The sequence below is a fragment of the Erithacus rubecula genome (assembly GCF_903797595.1).
Source record: "Erithacus rubecula genome assembly, chromosome: 3".
NCBI classification, from domain to species: Eukaryota; Metazoa; Chordata; class Aves; order Passeriformes; family Muscicapidae; genus Erithacus; species Erithacus rubecula.
The window spans coordinates 137,550,252-137,571,147 of NC_136689.1; the positions used below are offsets into that span (position 1 = coordinate 137,550,252).

Here is a 20,896-nt window from a genome sequence, read left to right on the forward strand (position 1 = left end):
ACCAACCAGAAACTGCTGCCTGAAATTTATCAAGATGAACAAAGAAAAAGACAACACTCAAAATCTTCAATCTTGTCTCACACTGATTGCTGTACTATAAAAACTTGAAATTTAAAACCTTTACTGTGTAAAATCACACATTTTAATTAACTGCACACCCGTGGTTTTAACTCCATCACTCAAATTCGGAAGTTTTCCCCAAGGTCTCTCCAAGGCAGAGTTCTGCAACGGGTCAGAGCCTAAAAAAAACCCAAAAACCCCCAAGTTTGTGGGATCCAACAGCCCCTGGCTGCTCCCAGGGCTCCTGCCTGGGCGTTCAGGTGTGCCCAGGTGTGCTCAGGTGTGCTCAGGTGTGCCCCAGGTGTGTCCCAGGTGTGCCCCAGGTGTATCCCAGGTGTATCCCAGGTGTATCCCAGGTGTATCCCAGGTGTGCTCAGGTGTGCTCAGGTGTATCCCAGGTGTGCCCAGCCCAGTCCTGGGGCAGGCAGGTGCCTCTCCCTCGTGGGGAGAAGGACACTGAGGGGCTGGAGCAGCTCCAGAGGCGGGGCCGGCGCTGGGCAGGGCCTGGGGCAGAGGGGGGAGCTGGGGAAGGGGCTCAGCCTGCAGAAAAGGGGGCTGGGGAGGGGGAGGGGACGATTTCACTCCCAAAACTCCCTGAGCGGGGGGGGACAGACGGGGGGATTTGGGATCCGGGAACAGGGACAGGGACGGGAGGAGAGGGAACGGCTCAGGTGCGCCAGGGGAGGCTCAGGTGGAAAATTCCTGCCTGGAAAGGGCTGAGCAGCGCGGGCACCGCCCCGGGGCAGGGAGCCCCGCGATTTTAGGGATTTGGGATTTGGGGTTTGGGGACCAGCCCGGCCTGAGGGCTCGGGGGGATTTGGGAAAACAATTCCAGGGTTTTGGTGCCCAGGAGCTGAATTCGCCTCAGGAGCCCCCACAATTCCCAAACCCACTGGGGATCCCCAGGCTGGGGAATTTGGGATCTCAGCAGTGAGATTTGGGGTCTGAAGTTTCGGGTTTTGGGGTTCTCCCCAGGATTGTGCAGTTTGGGGATCTCAGCAGTGAGATTTGGGGTCTGGAGGTTCGGGTTTTGGGGTTCCATCCAAGCTGGGGAAATTTGGTATCTCAGCAGTGAGATTTGGGGTCTGAAGGTTCGGGTTTTGGGGTTCCCCCCAGGATTGTGCAGTTTGGGGATCTCAGCAGTGAGATTTAGGGTTTGAAGGTTCAGGGTTTGGGTCTGAAGCTGTGTCCCCGAAATGGGAGGATCCCGCAGGGCTCAGGGGGATCCCTGGAGCTCCTGGGGTTATTTAAGGGGGGTCCCAGGTGAGAACACCCCCCAAACCTGAGCTGGCAGAGCCCGTGGGGTTTCTGAGCCCCTTTCTGGTCAGTTTGGGTTTATCCCTCCCTGGAGCCTCTGCAGGCCCTGGGGTTTGGGGGAACCCTCCCTCCCCGAGAGCAGGACACCCCAAAACTGCTCCCCCCCACCCCCAGAACTGCCCCCCACCCCCAAAACTGCCCCCCGAGAGCAGGGCACCCCCAGAACTGACCCCCACCCCCAAAACTCCCCCCTCCCCCCCCCCAAGAGAAGAACACCCCAGAACTCTCCCATAAGGACCAGGACACCACAGAACTGCCCCATAAGGATCAAGACACCCCAGAACTACCCCCCACCCCCAGGTCTGCCCCATAAGGATTAGACCACCCCCAGAATTGCCCCCCAAGGATCAGGACACCCCCAGCCCCGCCCCCCGCGCTGGTTCCGCGCGGTTTGGGGGTCCCAGGGCGGGGGCGGCTCCGTGTCCGTTCCGGTCCGGCTGCGGGGACCCCCCGCCCCCTCTCTGTGTGTTCCCCGCAGTGTTGGACGGGCCGGGCTGCGCTGGTGTCATCGCTGTTCTCGCTCCGGGCCGGGGTTGGAGGTTCGGGTGCCAAAAAAGCTCCGTGGATGTGGCAGACGCCTTCCCGCAGCTCTGTCTGTCCGTCTGTCTGTCTGTCCGGGGGCCGCAGGGCGCTGCAGGATCCAGCTCTGACCTGCCCTGATCCTCACCTGCACAGGTGACTCAGGGAATTAACACCTCAGGGAATTCATTAACTCAGGGAATTCTTTAACTCAGGGAATTCATTAACTCAGGGAATGAACTCAGGGAATGAGGCGGGAGCAGCTCAGCAGGACCCCAACGCTCAGGATCAGAGCAATCCCGGGGGGATCAGGGCAATCCTGGGGGAATCGGAGCAATCCTGGGGGGATCAGGGCAATCCTGGGGGGATCAGGGCAATCCTGGGGGGATCAGGGCAATCCTGGGGGGATCAGAGCAATTCTGGGGGGATCAGGGCAATCCTGGAAGGATCAGAGCAATCCTGGGGGGATCAGGGCAATCCTGGGGGGATCAGAGCAATCCTGGGGGGATCAGGGCAATCCTGGGGGAATCAGAGCAATCCTGGGGGGAACAGGGCAATCCTGGGGGGGATCAGAGCAATCCTGGGGGGATCAGGGCAATCCTGGGGGGGGGGGAATCAGAGCAATCCTGGAAGGATCAGAGCAATCCTGGGGGGATCAGGGCAATCCTGGGGGGGGGGGGAATCAGAGCAATCCTGGGGGGATCAGAGCAATCCTGGGGGGATCAGGGCAATCCTGGGGGGGGGAATCAGAGCAATCCTGGAAGGATCAGAGCAATCCTGGGGGGATCAGGGCAATCCTGGGGGGGATCAGGGCAATCCTGGGGGGGATCAGGGCAATCCTGGGGGGATCAGGGCAATCCTGGGCGGGATTTTTTTGGGATTTCCAGTTTTCTGGAGCTGCTCCCAGAGCTGCTGAAAGCATCCCCGCCGTCCCCCGGGGCACGGGCCGGGGCTACAGCCTTGGATCGGCTCCTGCTGCTGCTTCCAGCCCTGCCTGAGCTCCTGCCGGGCAGGAAACGCGGCCCCGGCCCTTCCCCGAGAGCCTCGGGAGCGGGAAGGCAGCCAGATGTGTGCAGAGGTGAGGCTGAGCCTCGGCAGGATGAGGGCACGGGCTGGAACCGGCCATGGCTGAAAATGGGATAGCCAAAATCCACCCGGGAATAGCCAAAATCCAACTGGGAATAGCCAAAATCCAACTGGGAATAGCCAAAATCCAACTGGGAATAGCCAAAATCCAACTGGGAATATCCAGAATCCACCCGGGAATATCCAGAATCCAACTGGGAATAGCCAAAATCCAACTGGGAATAGCCAGAATCCACCCGGGAATAGCCAAAATCCAACTGGGAATAGCCAGAATCCAACTGGGAATATCCAGAATCCACCCGGGAATATCCAGAATCCAACTGGGAATAGCCAAAATCCAACTGGGAATAGCCAGAATCCACCCGGGAATAGCCAAAATCCAACTGGGAATAGCCAGAATCCACCCGGGAATAGCCAGAATCCACCCGGGAATAGCCAGAATCCACCCGGGAATAGCCAGAATCCAACTGGGAATAGCCAGAATCCAACTGGGAATAGCCAAAATCCACCCGGGAATAGCCAGAATCCAACCGGGAATATCCAGAATCCACTCGGGAATAGCCAGAATCCAACTGGGAATAGCCAGAATCCCCCCGGGAATAGCCAGAATCCCCCCGGGAATAGCCAGAATCCAACTGGGAATAGCCAGAATCCAACTGGGAATAGCCAGAATCCCTCCGGGAATAGCCAGAACCCAACTGGGAATAGCCAGAATCCAGCTGGGAATAGCCAGAATCCAGCTGGGAATAGCCAGAATCCAGCTGGGAATAGCCAGAATCCAACTGGGAATAGCCAGAAATCCAACTGGGAATAGCCAGAATCCACCCGGGAATAGCCAGAATCCAACTGGGAATAGCCAGAAAACCACCCGGGAGTAGCCAGGAATCCAACTGGGAATAGCCAGGAATCCAACTGGGAATAGCCAGAACCCAACTGGGAATAGCCAGAATCCAGCTGGGAATAGCCAGAACCCAACTGGGAATAGCCAGAACCCAACTGGGAATAGCCAGAACCCAACTGGGAATAGCCAGAATCCAGCTGCGAATAGCCAGAATCCAACTGGGAATATCCAGAAATCCACCCGGGAATAGCCAGAATCCTACTGGGAATAGCCAGGAATCCAACTGGGAATAGCCAGAATCCAACTGGGAATAGCCAGAAATCCACCCGGGAATAGCCAGAATCCAACTGGGAATAGCCAGAATCCACCCGGGAATAGCCAGAAATCCACCCGGGAATAGCCAGAAATCCACCCGGGAATAGCCAGAATCCAACTGGGAATAGCCAGAATCCAACTGGGAATAGCCAGAATCCAACTAGGAATAGCCAGAATCCAACTGGGAATAGCCAGAAATCCACCCGGGAATAGCCAGAATCCAACTGGGAATAGCCAGAATCCACCCGGAAACAGCCAGAATGGACACATCTGGCTGGACTTTGGAAACATCTGGGTTGGGATGGGATGGGATGGGATGGGATACAGGATGGGATCCATGGGATGGGATGGGATCATTGGAATCAGTGGGATGGGATGGGATCCATGGGATCCATGGAATGGGATCAATGGGATTCATGGGATGGAATGGGATCAATGAGATCTATGGAATGGGATGGGATCCATGGGATCTGTGGGATCTGTGGGATGGGATCAATGGGATCCCTGTGATGGGATAGGATCCATGGGATCCATTGGATGGGATGGGATCAATGGGATCAATGGGATCCATGGGCTGGGATCAATGGGATTAGTGGGATCCATGGGATGGGATCAATGGGAACAGTGGGATCAATGGGATCCATGGGCTGGGATCAATGGGATCCATGGGCTGGGATCTATGGAAACAGTGGGATTCATAGGATCAGTGGGATCCATGAGCTGGGATCTATGGGATCCATGGGGGATCTATGGGATCCATGGGATCCATGGACTGGGATCAGTGGGATCCATGGGCTGGGATCAGTGGGATCCATGGGCTGGAATAAAACATTCCCGGGGTGTGAGGAGGGGTCAGTCCTGCCCCACTCCTGCCCGTCCCTCTCCCACCCGGGCAGGATGAGCAGGGAGGGCACCACAGCCCTGCCCCAGCACTTTGGGCTCAGGACCCCTCCAGCCTGTCCAGGGAAGAGTCTGTGCTGTCCCCTCACAGCAGGAACTCCCGTCCCAACGACCTTCAACACTCCACGAGCTCTGATTAGGGGCAGGGCTGTGGAGCCAGCCCAGTGGAAAATGGGACCAAGGGTCATCACAACAGTCTGGTTTGTTCCTTTTTATCTTCCAGGTGAAACCTCCCAAGGGAGCCTCAGAGCTGGTGTGGGGTGTGACCTCTGGGGAAAAGCTGCTGGAGACCCCCGGGCTGAACCCCCTGTTTGTGCTGCTGGGACAAACCAGGACAATTCACACCCCCAGCAGATCCCAGTGACAGCAGAGCCAAAAAGGAAAACTCTGTCCCCTGTGACACAGGGGGGACAGAGCCACGAGCTCCCCAAACTGCACAGTCCTGGGGGGAACCCAAACCTGAACTTTAGACCCAAAATCTCACTGCTGAGCTCCCCAAACTGCACAGTCCTGGGGGGAACCCAAACCTGAACTTTAGACCCAAAATCTCACTGCTGAGATCCCCAAATTGCACAGTCCTGGGGGAACCCCAAACCTGAACCTTCAGACCCAAAATGTCACTGTTGAGCTCCCCAAACTGCACAGTCCTGCAGGGAACCCAAATCCTGAACCTTCAGACCCCAAATCTGACTGCTGAGATCCCCAAACTGCACAGTCCTGCAGGGAACCCCAAACCTGAACCTTCAGACCCCAAATCTCACTGTTGAGATCCCCAAACTGCACAGTCCTGGGGGGACCCAAATCTGAACCTTACACCCAAAATCTCACAGCTGAGATCCCCAAACTGCACAGTCCTTCAGGAAACCTAAAACCCGAATATTCAGACCCAAAATCTCACAGCTGAGATCCCTGTGTGCCTCGGGGACCGGGAGGGAGCTCTAAGGGGGGGGTGGGGGCTCTGAGAGCCACAGTAATTCAATATTTTTATCAACTTTAATGTTTTCATCAGGAGCTTTGTCAGTGAACAGCAGGTGAGGTGAGCAGGCCGGGCTGAGGGCTGGGACAGGTGACATTGGGACAGGTGACATTGGGACAGGTGACACTGGGGCTGGGACAGGTGACACTGGGACAGGTGACATTGGGACAGGTGACACTGAGGCTGGGACAGGTGACATTGGGGCTGGGACAGGTGACATTTGGACAGGTGACACTGGGGCTGGGACAGGTGACATTTGGACAGGTGACACTGGGGCTGGGACTGGTGACATTGGGGCTGGGACAGGTGACATTTGGACAGGTGACACTGGGGCTGGGACTGGTGACATTGCCCCAGGAAATGTTTCCAGGGGCTCTGCGAGCAGCCCGAGCCCCCAAACCCCGCGGGCTCGCTGTGGAAGAGGGGCAGAGCCGCAGCGGGGGGAGGAGGAAGGCGGGGCAGCAGCTGCACATCTGGCAGGACAGATGTGCCGGGCGATAAAAGCGCCCAGCGCCGCCTTATCGGGGCCCGGAGCGGGGCCCGGAGCGGGGCTGCTCCGCCTGAGGGGGGGTGGGCGTGTCAGGAAATTTTGGGAGCGCTTGCGGCTGCTGGAGAGTTGGGGCAACCCTGGCAGCACCTTTGGGTGGGTCGGGGGCCCCAGGGGGTCCCAGGCCAGGCTGGCCCCACGTCCCACCCTCGAGGGCAGCTCTGCAGGGCTGTGCCACCCCCGTGGGTCCCCGGAGAGGGACTTTGCACAAGAGCAGGCAGTGACAGGGGACAAGGTGGGACAGCTTCGTGCTGGAAGACAGTTGATTTCGACTGGATTTACGTTGGATTTCGGTTGGATTTCGATTTGATTTAGGTTGCATTTTGATTGGATATCAGGGAGGAATTGTTCCTGGCAGGTGGGCAGGCCCTGGCACAGGTGCCCAGAGCTGTGGCTGCCCCTGGATCCCTGGCAGTGCCCAAAGCCAGGCTGGACATTGGGGTTTGGATCACCCTGGGGTAGGGGAGGGAGTCCCTGCCGTGGCAGGGGTGGGACAGGATGAGCTTTAATGTCCCTTCCCACCCAACCATTCCCCGGGTCCGTGATTTCTTGATCATCCTGCAGGAAAAGCTGCTCTGAGCGCTCCCTCTGCTTTCCCGAGGGCAGAGCGATGGATTCGCTGCTTTCCTGTTCCTTTTCCAGCTGCTCCCGTCTCCTTTTGCATCTTTTCCTGCCGCCCCACTCTCCCAAAAAAACAGATGAATTCCTGGTGCTGTGGTGCGGAATACCAGCAGGGATGAGGATCCCGTTCCAGCAGGGATGAGCGTCCCGTTCTCGCAGGGATGGGGGTCCCGTTCCCTCAGGGATGGGGGTCCCGTTCCCGCAGGGATGGGGGTCCCGTTCTCGCAGGGATGAGGGTCCCGTTCCCGCGGGGATGGGGGTCCCGTTCCCGCGGGGATGGGGGTCCCGTTCCCGCAGGGATGAGGATCCCATTCCCCCAGGAATGGGGGTGGTCCCATTCCCGACCCTTCCTTCTCCCACCCCGCTCGGTTCCGGCCCGTTACACAACGAGCTGTTCTCGATGCAGATGAATTCAGCTCTGCCCTCGCTCACCCTCCTGCTGTCTGTCAGCTGCTTTTCGCAAACCCAGCGCTTCCTGTGGGGGTGCAGCCCGAGGCTCTGGAGCCATCTGGAGCCGGTACCCGCTGCTGGGCCGGGGGCTGTCACCGAGTAACCCAAACCCATAACCCAAATCCTAACCCGTAACCCAAACCCGTAACCCAAACCCATAACCCAAATCCTAACCCATAACCCAAACCCGCAACCCAAACCCATAACCCATAACCCTAACCCATAGCCCATAACCCATAGCCCATAACTCATAACCCAAACCCATAACCCATAACCCATAACCCATAACCCATAGCCCATAACCCAAACCCAAACCCATAGCCCATAACCCAAACTCATAACCCAAACCCATAACCCAAACCCTAATGCTAACCAATAACCCATAACCCAAACCCATAAACCGTAACCCATAACCCGTAACCCGTAACCCAAACCCATAACCCATAACCCATAACCCAAACTCATAACCCAAACCCATAACCCAAACCCTAATGCTAACCACTAACCCATAACCCAAACCTATAACCCAAACCCATAACCCATAACCCATAACCCAAATCATAACCCGTAACCCAAACCCCTAACCCAAACCCATAACCCATAACCCATAACCCAAATCATAACCCGTAACCCAAACCCCTAACCCAAACCCATAACCCATAACCCATAACCCGTAACCCAAACCCATAACCCATAACCCAAACCCTAATGCTAACCACTAACCCATAACCCAAATCCATAACCCATAACCCAACCCATAATTTGAGCCCTCTGGGGCTGTCCTGGGGTGTTGCTGCCCCCAGCCCCCAGCCCCCAGCCCGCAGTGTCTGTCCATCCGTCTGTCTGTCTGCCTGCGTGTCATTCTGTCCATCTGTCTGTCTGCGTGTCTGTCCGTGTGTCTGTCCGTCTGTCCATCCGTCTGTGCGTCCCTCTGTCCTTCTGTCCGCCTGTCATGTGTCTGACTGTCTGTCCGTCTGTCTCTGTGTATCCGTCTGTTCGTCCGTTCATCTGTCCGTGTGTCCGTTCGTCTGTCTGTCCGTCTGTCTCTCCCCCAGGGCACTCTGCAGCCCAGATGGGCGCTGGCTCCGTGTCCCTGTCCTTGCTCGGTGTCCCTGGCAGAGACGGGGCAGTGCCAGGGCTGCGCCAAGGCTCCCGGGCATCCCATTCCCATTTCCCCATCTGGGAAATGTCTGCTGGAAAAAATAAACCTGAACAGATTGAGGACAGCAGGAGTTTTACTGAGCAGCCAAACTGGGCACACGGGATTGGCACTGAGGGATTTGCACCGTGGGATTGGGAATTCGGGATTGGCGCAGAGGGATTGGGAATTCGGGATTGGCGCAGAGGGATTGGCACCGAGGAATCGGCACAGTGGGACTGGCACCGAGGGATTGGGAATGCGGTATTGGCATAGTGGGATTGGCACCAAGAGTTTGGAACCAAGGGATTGGCACTGTAGGATTGGCACCGAGGATTGGGAACACGGGATTGGCACAGCGGGATTGAAGCAGGATGGGATTGGCACCGCAGGATTGGCACGGCGGGATTGGCACGGCGGGATTGGCACGGCGGGATTTGCACAGCGGGATTGGCACAGCGGGATTGGAACTGAGAGATTGGGAACACGGTGACGCCAAGGGCACGAGGAGGAAGTCCACGGGGTCAGGAGCCTCCTGTGCCAGGCTCGGTGTCCCTGGTGCCAGGCTCGGTGTCCCTGGTGCCAGGCTCGGTGTCACTGGTGCCAGGGTTGGTGTCACCAGTGCCAGGCTCGGTGTCCCTGGTGCCAGGCTCGGTGTCCCCGGTGCCAGGCTTGGTCTCACTGGTGCCAGGCTCGGTGACACCAGTGCCAGGCTCGTTGTCCCCGGTGCCAGGCTCGGTGTCACCTGTGCCAGGCTCCGTCTCACCGGTGCCAGACTGTCCCCGGTGCCAGCCGCTCTCACTAGCACCAGGCGGTGCCCCCGGTGCCAGCGCTGTCCCCTCCGTGCCGCAGCTCGCTGCGGATGCTGGTGCTCACCGTGATCCTGTTCACCCTGAGCCCCGCCCTGGGGAAGGTTTCCAGCCTCGCCTCCCGCCTGAACTCGGACACGCGCCGGGAGCTCAGGAGCTCCCACACCGACACCGTGCGGGCCAGGCACGGCCCCTGGCACGGCCCCTGGCACGGCCCCTGGCACGGCCCCTGGCACGGGTCCTGGCACGGGTCCTGGCACGGGTCCTGGGTGATGTGGGAGCCCTCGGAAAGCAGCAGATCCACGGTGAGCGGGGGAGGGGCCCTCAAGGGGCTCCCGAGGCTGCTGGTGGTGCTGGGCAGCTCCTGGAGGGGCAGGGTCCCCTCTCGGGGCAGCTCCTGGAGGGGCAGGGTCTCCCCTCGGGGCAGCTCCAGCAGCTCCTGCCGCTTCTCCTCGGGGATGTGCTGGGAGGAGAGCAGCTCCCACAGGGTCCCCTGCCCGCCCTGGGCCTCCCCCAGTGACACCTGGGCTGTGGTGGCCTTGTCCCCCTGCAGGGGGCTGGGCTCGGCCTCTGTGGCCACTGGTTCTGCCTTGTGGCCACTCCCAGGTCCCACCGGCTCTGCCCTGTGGCCACTCACAGAGGTCACTGTTTCTGCCCTGTGGCCACTCCCGGGGGTCACTGGCTCTGCCCTGTGGTCACTCCCGGGGGTCACTGGTTCTGCCCTGTGGTCACTCCCCGGTCCCACTGGTTCTGCCCTGTGGTCACTCCCGGGGGTCACTGGTTCTGCCCTGTGGCCACTCACAGAGGTCACTGTTTCTGCCCTGTGGTCACTCCCGGGGGTCACTGGTTCTGCCCTGTGGTCACTCCCCGGTCCCGCTGGTTCTGCCCTGTGGCCACTGCCGGGCTCCCCCGGCCCTGCCCTCGCCGCTGCCGCTGCTGCCCTGCTCACGATGGTGCTCACAGCCGCCCTCACCTGCTGCAGGCTCAGCTGCCCCTCCCGGTACAGCTCCAGCAGCTCCTCCCTGCTCTCCTCGGCCATATACCGGCAGTGCAGCAGCTCCCAGAGCGAGACCTTGCGGCCCCGAAACTCGGCAGCCTCCACATCGACCCTTGTGGTTTTTAGGGTTGTTTCCCACGGTTCTTCTTTGGGGGGGTCGTCACCCCCCTCTGCTGCTCTCACAGGGTCCTGGTTGGAACCCTTGACTGTAACATGGAATTTCCTGCCTGTCAACTCTTTTTTCCTAATCAGAGCGCTGACAACAGTTGTCATCAGCTCCAGAGTTACGAACCCCTCTCGGTAGAGCTGCAGCAGCTCCTGCCGCTTCTCCTCGGGGATGTGCTGGGAGAAGAGCAGCTCCCACAGGGACACCTGCCTGCCCTGCAGCTCCCCAGCCGGCACAACCACGGGGGTGGCCTTCAAGGCATCATCCAGGCGTGCTGGACCGCCCTCCTCATCCTCCCCTGCCCTGTGGGGGCTCCTGGCCAAGTTGGCGGCCTCAGCTCGGGTGACCATGTTGGTGACCACGGTGGCCACCTGCTCGGTGCTCAGGACCCCCGCCCTGTACAGCTCCAGCAGCTCCTGCCGCGTCCCCTGAGGGACGTATCCCGAGAAGAGCAGGTCCAGCACGGACACGTTTCGCCCCCGGAACTCCCCGGCAGCGACTCGGACTCTCACAGACTTCAGGGATTTTCTCAGCCGCTGCTCCTGGCCTGGGGGTGACGCCCTCCCCTCGTCATCAATTTTGGCCGTGGGTGAGCCCAGATCTCCGTTCTCACTTTGTGCCCGAGTGACCACGGCAGTGAGGAACTCGATCATCTCTGCAATGGTGACAGTGCCCGCCCTGTATTCCCTCAGCAGCTCATCTCGCTGGGGATCGGGCACGTAGCGGGAGAAGAGCAGCTCCCACAGGGACACCTTGCTGCCGTGGGAGCCGCCGGCCGAGACCTCGAGCGTGTGGGACTTGAGGGACCGTTCCAGCTCCTGATCCTGATCCTGCTTCAGCTCTCGCTTCAGTCCCCATTCCAACTCCTGATCCTGATCCAGCTCCCATTCCTGTTCCAGCTCCCGTTTCCGCTCCAGCTCCTGCTTCAATTCCTGCCTCAGTTCCCAATCCCGCTCCCGTTCCCGTTCCCTCTCCTGTTCCAGATTCTGTTCCCACTCCTTCTGGGAATTTGAGTCGCTGCCGTTCTGCACGGGGTCAGGCAGCTCCTCCCTCTCTGTGTCTTCGGGGGCCACGTCGGTCCCCTGTCCCTGGGCCTCGGCCCTGGTGACCATGGCCGTGAGCAACTCCATCATCTCCGCAATGGTGACCGTGCCCGCCTTGTAGCGGCGCAGCAGCTCCTGGCGCCGCTGCTCAGGGACGTAGCGGGAGAAGAGGAGCTCCCAGAGGGAGACGCTGTGGCCCTGGAAGAGCCCCAGAGGCAGCGTGGTGCGGGTGGCCTGCAGGGCTGTGCGGGCATCCTGGCTCAGCTGGTGCAGCACCGAGCCCTTGTCCATCAGCTGCAGCATCAGCAGCCCCGTCTCGGGGTCGGGCACGCAGCGGCGCAGCAGCTGCAGGTACGTCAGGTTCTCGTGGGTGTTGGGGTCGAAGCAGCTCCGTGTTTGGTTCTGGGGGTCTGACAGGATCTGGCTCATCTCCTGGTCCAAGTAGCCGCGCTCGTAGGCCACCTCCACGGGGATACGGTGACCGCGCTCGGGGTCGATGATGCCGCCGGTGGCGAGCTGGGCCTGCAGCAGGCGGGTGCCGTGCTCCCTGAGGATGAGCCCCTGCCCCATGGCCTGGAACAGGGACATCTTTTGCCCCGTGCAGGGCTCTGTGTACCCCGTCACGGCTCCCTCCGCCGAGAGCAGCTTCTCCAAGAAGTCGTGGCCGATGAGCCCCTGGGCCAGCGCCTGGTGCACCGAGAGCCGCCGGTTCCTGGCGGGCTCCGTCAGCAGCCCCGAGGCCGCCTGCGCCTCCAGCAGCACCAGCGCCGTGCCCGGGCTCAGCAGTCCCCTCCTCATGGCCTCCCAGACGCTCAGCTTCTCCTTCCCGGCCGGCAGGAACACTCCGGCGATGAAATTGCTGCCTGCCACACCCATCCCTTGGTGCTCACCTGCGGCCTCACCTGAGGGTTTGCAGCTCTGGGAGCATCCACTCGTGTTCTGCATCGTGTCTGGGGAGGATCCTGCTGCCGTGGGGTGCTGGGTGTGCCTGGGGAGGGAGGAGCGCACCGAGCCCGTGGTCAGACACGAGTCCCTGCGCGGATTTTGGGGTGGGTGTGGGGGAATCCTCTCCTGGCAGTGACCACGGGGCCCAGGGAGGAGCAGGGAGCAGCAGATGGGGCTGTGCTGCTCCCTCAGAGCATCCCAGGACCAGGCTGGGGTGGGCAGAGAGCTCACAGGGCACAGGTGAGTGACAGTCCTTGTACCCCCAGGTCCCACCTGGTCCCTCAGAGCCTGGCACTGCCTCAGATGTGTGGCCTCAACCTCCTTTCTCTCCTGCTCCTCACTGACACAGCCACCACTCACTTTTGGGCCAGCTACTCCTGATGCCTGAAGTTGTAACTTTTGTATTTTTCAGATTCTGTACTGCATTAGGGTGTAACTCTGAATTATATATAAAGTGTGAGCAGGTTCTCCTCACAGCTCAGTCACACCAAACAATCCTTTGCCAGCCCCAGAACCAAGGACACAGCTGCAGCTTCAGGCCCCAAATGATAAAAATAGCAGCAAATTGAGGAGAGCAATCTGGGAGGATGGGAATGCAGGATCTGGAGCTGGGATTGGACAATTAACTTCAATGTGGGAATGGACAAAAACTTGTAAAAGTGTGAAAACTTGTGACTCAGAGTCCATCCCTGCTCCATCCCTGTCCCATCCCTGCTCCATCCTTGTTCCATCCCAGCTCCATCCCTGCTCCATCCCTGTTCCCATCCCTGTTCCATCCCTGTTCCCATTGCAGTTCCCATCCCTATTCCCATCCCTGTTCCATCCCTGTTCCCATCCCTGTTCCCATCCCTGTTCCATCCCTGTTCCCATCCCTGTTCCATCCCTGTTCCATCCCTGCTCCATCCCTGTTCCCATCCCTGTTCCATCCCTGTTCCATCCCTGCTCCATCCCTGTTCCCATCCCTGTTCCATCCCTGTTCCATCCCTGTTCCATCCCTGCTCCATCCCTGTTCCCATCCCTGTTCCATCCCTGTTCCATCCCTGTTCCCATCCCTGTTCCATCCCTGTTCCCGTCCCTGTTCCATCCCTGTTCCATCCCTGTTCCCATCCCTGCTCCATCCCTGTTCCATCCCTGTTCCATCCCTGCTCCATCCCTGTTCCCATCCCTGCTCCATCCCTGTTCCATCCCTGTTTCCATCCCTGTTCCATCCCTGTTCCATCCCTGTTCCCATCCCTGTTCCATCCCTGTTCCCATCCCTGTTCCATCCCTGTTCCCATCCCTGTTCCATCCCTGCTCCATCATTGTTCCCATCCCTGTCCCATCCCTATTCTCTGCTTGTTCTGGGTCTCTGGAATGGCAGAGACCTCAAATCCAATCCTGTCACCCTCCTGTCCCCCAAAACTGAGCTCTGGGTTGTTAAATGTGCCAATCACAGCTGCATCACAGACTGCCAGGAGATTTTGGGTGGGACAAGATCTTAAAACTCATCCCGTTCCAGCCCCTGCCACGGGCGGGGATGCCACCCACGGCCAGGATGTGTCACTTTGTCACCTGCTGCCCTCGGGACGCCCTGTAAACAAACTGTCAGCATCTGCAGGGCTGTGCAGCGATGAGGCCACAGCCTTGTAAAAGCGGCAGAATCGAAACCCAGCGCATCTCCCTGGGAACACCCATCAGCAAACTCGGCTGAGTGACACTAATGACACCTTCAGCTCATTATCAGGGCCAGAACCTCAATCCCCGACTCTCGGGAAGGCTCTGAGTCATTGCTTTTGATCCTTTTCATGTGGGACCGATGCTGGGGCAGGTGGATCATGATAGGGAGGTGATTTATGGCAGCACTCCCAGCTCATCTGGACCCTGCCCTGCCTCTGTCCCACTCTGAGCCCCCAGCCCCTCCTGGCCCTGGCTGCCCCGCTCCGAGGGAAGGAAATCACACCAAGTATCCGGGGGAGAGAAATCACACAAAGTATCTGGAGAAGAGAAATTCCACCAAATATCACAGGAGGGAAATCCCACCAAATATCCCAGGAGGGAAATAAAGCAACATTTTCTAGGAGGGAAATCACACCAAATATTATAGGGAAGGAAATCACACCAAATATCACAAGGAGAGAAATCACACCAAATATCACAGGAAGGGAAATCACACCAGGTCCTGATCCCAGCGATCCCCACTGTTCCAACACCTGATTCCAGTGATCTCCACTGTTCCAGTCCCAATCCCAGTGATCTCCTCTGCTCCAGTCCCTGATCCCAGCGATCCCCAGTGCTCCAGTCCCTGATCCCAGTGATCCCCAGTGCTCCACTCCCTGATCCCAGGGATCTCCAGTGCTCCAGTCCTAATTCCAGTGATCCCCACTGCTCCAGTCCCTGATCCCAGTGATCCCCAGTGCTCCAGTCCCAATCCCAGGGATCTCCAGTGCTCCAGTCCTTGATCCCAGTGATGCCCACTGCTCCAGTCCCTGATCCCAGTGATCCCCAGTGCTCCAGCCGCGGGTCCCCTCGGGCTCAGGCGAGTCCCGCTGTTTCCCTCCCGCATCTCCTGAAGCCCTGGCGGCACAAACCATCCCACACGGAGCAGCAGCTCCTCTCAGCCCTGGCGCTCCTCGGTCACTTTGTCCCTTCCCAAGAAGAGCCCAGCTCTGCCTGGGCATCTCCCGCTCACCAGTCCCGGGAATTTCCCCCACCGCCCCCTCCTCATGCTGGAATTTGGGATAGAGGTGAGGCCCCCACTCACCCTGCGGGTCCCCTGTGAGTGGTGGCCTCGGTGGCCGCCAGGTGGGCTCTGTCCTACCTCCCACACCTGTATCCAGAGCAGCTGGATCGCCGGCAGGCTGCGATCCTTCTCCTCCTTCTCCTTCTCCTCCTCCTCCTTCTCCTCCTCCTCCTCCTCCTCCTCCTCCTCCTCCTCCTCCTCCTCCTCCTCCTCCTCCCAGCCAGGTGAGCAGAGGAGGCAGGTGCCCGATCTCAATCCTTCCCTCCCCGCCCCTGGGCACAGCAGGGAGGCGCTGCCCTGCGCTGGCACACGGGAGCGCACCTGGAGCACCTGGAGTGAGCACGGAGCCCCAGACCCGGCACCCGGCTCTCTCCCCGCGAGCCCTCCGGACTCGGCCACGGCTTTTTGGGGCAGCACAGCTGCTTGTGGGACAGCCCTGTCCCGGTCCCAGCTGCCACGGGGGTCTCCACGGATCTGGGCTGGCTGGAGCTGGCAGTGGGAGCTGCAGCCACAGCTCTGCAGCCCCCACCCCACAACTGTCCCTGTAGCCACAGCTCTGCAGCCCCCACCCCACAGCTGTTCCTGCAGCCACAGCCCTGCAGCCCCCACCCCACAGCTGTCCCTGCAGCCATCATCCTGCAGCCCCTACCCCACAGCTGTCCCTGCAGCCACAGCCCTGCAGCCCCCACCCCACAGCTGTCCCTGCAGCCATCATCCTGCAGCCCCTACCCCACAGCTGTCCCTGCAGCCACAACCCGTGTGTGACAGTGTGGGGTCCTGTGTGACTGTGTCGCTGTGTGTGATCCTGTGTCACTGTGTGTCACTGTGTCACTGTGTGTGTCACTATGTGTCACTGTGTGTCACTGTGTGTGATCCTGTGTCACTGTGTCCCTGTGTCCCCCTGTGTGTCCCTGTGTGTCAGTGTGTATCACTGTATGATCCTGTGTGTGTCATTGTGTGTCACTATGTGTCACTGTGTGTCCCTGTGTGTCACTGTGTGTGGGGCCAGCTCTGTCACACCGGGGACAGCTGTGTCACACCCACGTGGGGCTGGGCTCTGCTCCCAGGGAATGACAGGACAGAAGGGGATGGACTCAAGTTATTGGGAATTATTCAGCTATATAACAGATTATTATTATTATTATTATTATTATTATTATTATTATTATTATTATTATTATCATTATTATTATTATTATTATTATCATATTAAATGTACTATAGTATAATACATTAAAATATATAATATATAATATATAATATATAATATATAATATATAATATATAATATATAATATATATTATATATTATATAGAATATAGAATATAGAATATAGAATATATTACATATAATATATATGTACTATTATATAATATATAACAATATATAATTCAATAATTTTTATATATTATTTGATATATAACATATATAGTATATATATATGTATATATATGGATATATAGGCACATGTATATATATATATAAAACATATACTGTTATATATTTTGATATATATAATATTATATATTGCATTATATATTGTGATATATATAATGTTATATATTGCATTATATAATGCACTACAATAATAATAATATTAGTAATAATAACAATAGTAATAGTAATACTACTACTACTACTACTACTACTACTACTACTACTACTACTACTAATAATAATAATAATAATATATTTTGGAACATTGGGAAAATTCCTTTCTGGTAATGGTCTCTCCTGCTCTGGCACAGCTGCCCGGGGCAGAGGTGGAGTCCCCACCCCCGGGAGGATTTAACGGTGGATGTGGCACTTGAGGACAGGGGACAGGGGACAGGGGTGGCCTTGGCAGTGCTGGGGAGCAGCGGGAACATTCGTGTGCTGCGGCTCCAGGACACAGAGAGGGGCACAGACCCCCGGGGCTCTGTTGGATAATTAACCCCGATAATTAGATGAACCAAAACTTATAAAACTCGTGAGCAGAATCCTTCTGGGATTTGGTTTGGGTGTAGCCCCGGCTGCATCAAATGACCCTTTCTTTAAAGACAAAACACAAAGGAATTTTGGCCTGCTGTAGTGAAGAACCTTCCTCTGCCTCTGATTACAGTCTGATTGTAATCGATAATATATAGAGATTATATAGACATATAGATTATATAGGTTGTATAGATATATCGATTATATATATTATACAGATTATAAAGATTATATAGGTTGCATAGATATATAGATTATGTATATCTATTGTATAAATTATACAAATTATATAGATTATATAGATATATAGATATATACTTTATAGAGATTACATAATTATATAGATTACATAGATTACGTAGATTATATAGATTATATAGATATATAGATATGTAGATATATAGATTATTTAGATTATTTAGATTATATAGACTATTTAGGTTATATAGATTATATAGGTATATTATATAGATAGATTATTTAAATTATATAGACTATTTAGGTTATATAGATATATAGATTATTTAGATTACACAGACTATAATCCACAGTAATTTCCATGCTGTGAATGTTGTTTTTGGGGACCCGCCCGGCACAGAGATCCGCTCCGTGCGCGCAGCGAGGGCCCCGCGGTGGCGCTGCTGTCACCTGCCCGCAGGTACCGCCACCTCCCCCGCCCCGCAGGAGAGAAAATCAGAAAGGGAAACGTTCCCTCCCAAAAACCGCGGGGAACCGGGGCGGGCACGGGCAGGGACAGAAATGTTCTTTGTGGTACCCGGAAGAACGAACGGCGCGAGCGATCCGGGCGGGAAAGGGACGGTGGGGAGCGCACAGCGGGGAAAAGGGATTACCTGGGAAAGGGGATTCCCGGGAAAATGGGATTCCCGGGAAAATGGGATTCCCGGGAAAAAGGGACGGGCCGGGATTTTCCTGCTGGGCGGGGCACCCGGGCTACGCCGGGCCGGGAGGGAGAGAATCGGGGGGGGCTGGGGGGGTCAGGGTCACTGGGATGGGGTCAGGGTCTCTGGGGTGGTGTCAGGGTCACTGGGATGGGGTCAGGGTCACTGGTGTAGGGTCAGGGTCACTGGTGTGGGGTCAGGGTCACTGGGATGGGGTCAGGGTCACTGGTGTAGGGTCAGGGTCACTGGGGTGGGGTCAGGGTCCCTGGGGTGGTGCCAGGGTCACTGGGATGGGGTCAGGGTCCCTGGGGTGGTGCCAGGGGTCACTGGGATGGGGTCAGGGTCACTGGGATGGGGTCAGGGTCACTGGTGTGGTGTCAGGGTCACTGGGATGGGGTCAGGGTCCCTGGGGTGGTGCCAGGGGTCACTGGGATGGGGTCAGGGTCACTGGGGTGGGGTCAGGGTCACTGGGGTGGTGCCAGGGGTGCCCCACAGCTGCAGCTGCTCCCCACACCTTTCCCAGGGAACTTCTCAATCATTTTTCCTTCCTGGCAGCCGAGTTCCCCTCGGTGGCTCTGGGGCACAGCAAGGGGCAGGTCACTGGCCCAGGGCTGGCCCAGGTTACCCCCAGCCACACTCCTGGTGTCCCCCGAGGCTCTCTGGGAGAGGAGGTGCTGGAGAAGTTGGGGAAGGGTCTGGAGCCCCAGGAGAGGCAAAGGACATGGGGAAGGGGCTCAGCCTGGAGCAAAGGAGGCTCAGAGGGAATTTCTGGCTCTGCACAACTCCCTGCCAGGAGAGGACAGCAGATTTGGGATATGGGAACAGGGACAGGAGCAGAGGGAGCAGCTCAGGCTGGGCCAGGGGAGGCTCAGGAAGGATCCTGTGAAAATCCCTCCTGGAAAGGCCTGTCCGGCCCTGGCACAGCTGTCCCGGGCAGGGGTGGAGCCCCCGGCCCTGTCAGAGTTCAATAAACGTGGGTGTGACATTTGGGGGTCAAGAGTGACCCTGCTGGTGCTGGGGTAGCAGCTGGACCTTCCCAACCCAAACCATGCCAGGACTGTCAGTTGTGGGCAGGAGGAAGGTGGGGAGGGAGCAGGTGGGGGTGGTGGCACAGGGGACAAGGTCCAGGCTCCTGCTGTGGCCACTCTTTGATATCCTGGAGGCCTCAGCTCAGCTCTGGGTGTGCCAGAGCCCAGAGCTCGTGCCCTGTCCAGGGGAGTGTCCCCAACTGTCACAGGGCACAGATGGCACAGACACAGCCCGGTGACCCCACAGCCTCTGGTCCCGTTTGCCTCTGTGCCAGGGAGAATTGGAATTCCAGGATGAGGAGAGTCCTGGGAGTACCTGTGGCTTTCCAGAACTAAAGGGGGCTGGAGGGGAGCTGGAGGGGGACTTGGGACCCTGGCCTGGAGTGACAGGACACAGGGAATGGCCTCAAATTGGAAAGTGTAGATTAGATTTTGGAAGGACTCCTCCCCTGGCAGGGTGGGCAGACCCTGGCACGGCTGTGGCTGCCCCTGGATCCCTGGCAGTGCCCAAGGCCAGGATGGACAGGGCTTGGATCACCCTGGGACAGGGGAAGGTGTCACTGCCCACGCCAGGGGTGAGACCTTCCCACCCAAACCCTTCCAAACCGTTCCAAACCATTCCAAACCGTTCCAAATCATTCCAAACCATTCCATGACCCTGTGACCCTCTCCCATTAATTTCTCCCATCACTTTCTGAGCTCCAGGGCCGCTCACACTGAGAGTGCCACAGCTCCTCCACACCTGCCCCCAGGTATCCCTGCCCAAGCTGTGGCTGAAAGTCCATTTTCCAGGACATTAGCGGGTTAATTAAGGCAAACAGCCCGAGGCAGAGCAATAAGGGGGACCAGGTTCCTGCCATTAAGCAGCAGTAGAATCATTCATCCCTGAGTGGCTCCGGGCTGTTCCTCTCCTGCAGCCTGGAATTTGGGCTGGGTCAGCTCGGGACAGGAGGGAACAGAGGGAACAGAAAGTACAGAACAGCCCTGTCCACTCCCAATGCAGGGGGGATCCACCCCCGCAGGGGGAAAGCACAGAGAGAGACCCCAACCACGCTGGGCTGAGGCTGTTTGAGTGCAGAGCTCCTCGGAAAGCAGGACAGGCTGGGGCAGGAAGAGCAAACACAGATGGGATGTCCAATACCAGTGACACCCAATGCCAGGCTGGCATCCAGCCCACCTGGAAATCTAAAAACCTGCAACCTGAATGCAATCCTGCAAAGCTTCCGGGGGGGAAAATAGCTGGGGTATGTGAGAAAACAGGCAGAGAATAAAAATACCATTCACAGCACCACCCATACGGAACAAAGAGCTGCACTAAAAAATCTGCGAGGAAGATAAGGATGACACACTTCACCAGAATGGCCTGAGATAACCCAGGCTGGCTCCTCTGCTCCTGAAAGGCGGACAAAGAACAGGGAACAATGAGATGCAAAAACACTGCTCCAGGGAGCCACTTCAAAGCTGCACCTGATGGGGGTGGGTGGTGGCAAAGAAAAGAGATTGTGAAGGAAATTCCTTCACCGTGATCATAAATGGTAAAAAAAATAT

General features: G+C 57.3%; 1 protein-coding gene across 1 annotated transcript in view; it reads right to left on the reverse strand.

The window, feature by feature from the left end:
- EPPK1 (epiplakin 1) overlaps positions 1-20,896 on the reverse strand; it is a gene marked incomplete at both ends in the record, with an annotated part of 31,585 nt that overhangs the window by 2,031 nt on the left and 8,658 nt on the right. The window contains 5 exons of the mRNA XM_079299559.1: positions 3,051-3,786; positions 9,573-10,202; positions 10,623-10,918; positions 10,982-12,773; positions 20,647-20,741. Coding sequence (XP_079155685.1) covers positions 3,051-3,786; positions 9,573-10,202; positions 10,623-10,918; positions 10,982-12,773; positions 20,647-20,741 — 3,549 coding nt within the window. The remainder of the gene's footprint in view (positions 1-3,050; positions 3,787-9,572; positions 10,203-10,622; positions 10,919-10,981; positions 12,774-20,646; positions 20,742-20,896) is intronic.